This window comes from Atta colombica, unplaced genomic scaffold (genome assembly GCF_001594045.1).
Source record: "Atta colombica isolate Treedump-2 unplaced genomic scaffold, Acol1.0 scaffold70, whole genome shotgun sequence".
In the NCBI taxonomy this organism is placed as follows: Eukaryota; Metazoa; Arthropoda; class Insecta; order Hymenoptera; family Formicidae; genus Atta; species Atta colombica.
Genome location: NW_017259562.1, coordinates 77,935 through 79,359, shown reverse-complemented (window position 1 = coordinate 79,359; position 1,425 = coordinate 77,935). Strand labels below are relative to the sequence as shown.

The window sequence follows — 1,425 nt, the reverse complement described above, 5'->3', positions numbered from 1 at the left end:
ACAACAGTATATATATATATATATATATATTATTATTATCACTGATATAAAGGAATTGATATAAAGGAATTGGATATTCTTTTGTTTCTTCGCTGTTAGGGTATAATAGATATAAAATCGAATAGAATGTGAATGAAGGTGAATGTATTTTATTTCGGTAATTACCATGATGGAATCAGAAAGGAATTCTTATTTCACCTTCTAACTACTGCAGCAAAAATTATTATACCTGTGCTGCAGTCACGTAAAAGTGTTGGAATGACTATTGCAGTAGAAACTTGATCTTGAGAATATATATATATATATAGTGTATACACACAAAACACACACACGCATTTTAATACTATATTTCTAATCATTTAATCATTAATTTTAAGATTCTACATGAAACTTGATATAATTAATTCTATAATACAATTAGATCATTACCCGCGAGAGTATACGGATCGACCAAATCGCATTCTACGGAGCAACTCTGATTGAATGGGGCCATGGAGGCTTCTAGTTTGTGTGGTATTCGACAGGCAAAGTATTCGGCTACGGGATACGCGCACCATTCATCCTCGTTTTCGGGATTCAATGCCTGTCCAAGGCTACCGTTCACTGATAGCGTGCCTGAATACTCTGTGTAAACGTGACAGACGATGTTATCGTTTTCGTCCTTGTAGCACATGTGTGGCGGTTCATATTCTATCATGATGTAACGACGAGCTTTTTTCGTCTCGTCACGATTCTCCTGCAGGTATAATAATTTATGTAATTATAAAAAAGTTTTCTTTAAATCTAATAAAGAAAAAAAAATTTTATTAAATGTATCTATCGACTAATTTGTTCGACATACGCGCGCGCGCGCGCGCGCGCGTGTGTGTGTGTGTGTGTGTGTGTGTGTGTGTGTGTGTAAATCAGCATAAAATAACAAATATATATTATAAATTACAATAAATTAATAATAAGAATATGCTCGATCTTTTGATAGTGTTCGCTTCACTTCTGCTGCAAGTTTCTCAATCTTTATTGGACGCATGTAATACGCATGTAAATCTATTTATAACTAGATATAAGATTTTTTATTTTATTAATTTATATTGTGTAAATTTCTTACATGAAATAAAATGAATTAATTATTAAAATATCGCGTCTTGTACTACATTGCTGTTTTACCTGTGCATAGAGTTCAGCATTATCCAACGGGATGACGGTAGTCTCACCACTACCATCGAAAAGATCGGTTTCGATATTGACATTGCTTCGGAACGATGACGTCGTACGTGCGGTCAGTTCCAAATGTCGTCGCCAGCCAGTTGGATAACAAGCATAGGTACATTTTTTTAACAACATGGCACCCACGCCGCTGTCATAATCAGCCCAGCGATGGCAGCCAAAACGATCCTTGCACCTCTCTTGCCGTACCTATACGAGTTTAGT

General features: G+C 35.4%; 1 protein-coding gene across 1 annotated transcript in view; it reads right to left on the bottom strand.

Annotated features, from left to right (window-relative positions):
* The window catches only part of LOC108692427, a 27,787-nt gene that overhangs the window by 2,628 nt on the left and 23,734 nt on the right, over positions 1-1,425 (bottom strand). The window contains exons 4-5 of the mRNA XM_018200661.1: positions 1,162-1,410; positions 426-736 (exon numbers count right to left, since the gene is read on the bottom strand). Coding sequence (XP_018056150.1) covers positions 426-736; positions 1,162-1,410 — 560 coding nt within the window. The remainder of the gene's footprint in view (positions 1-425; positions 737-1,161; positions 1,411-1,425) is intronic.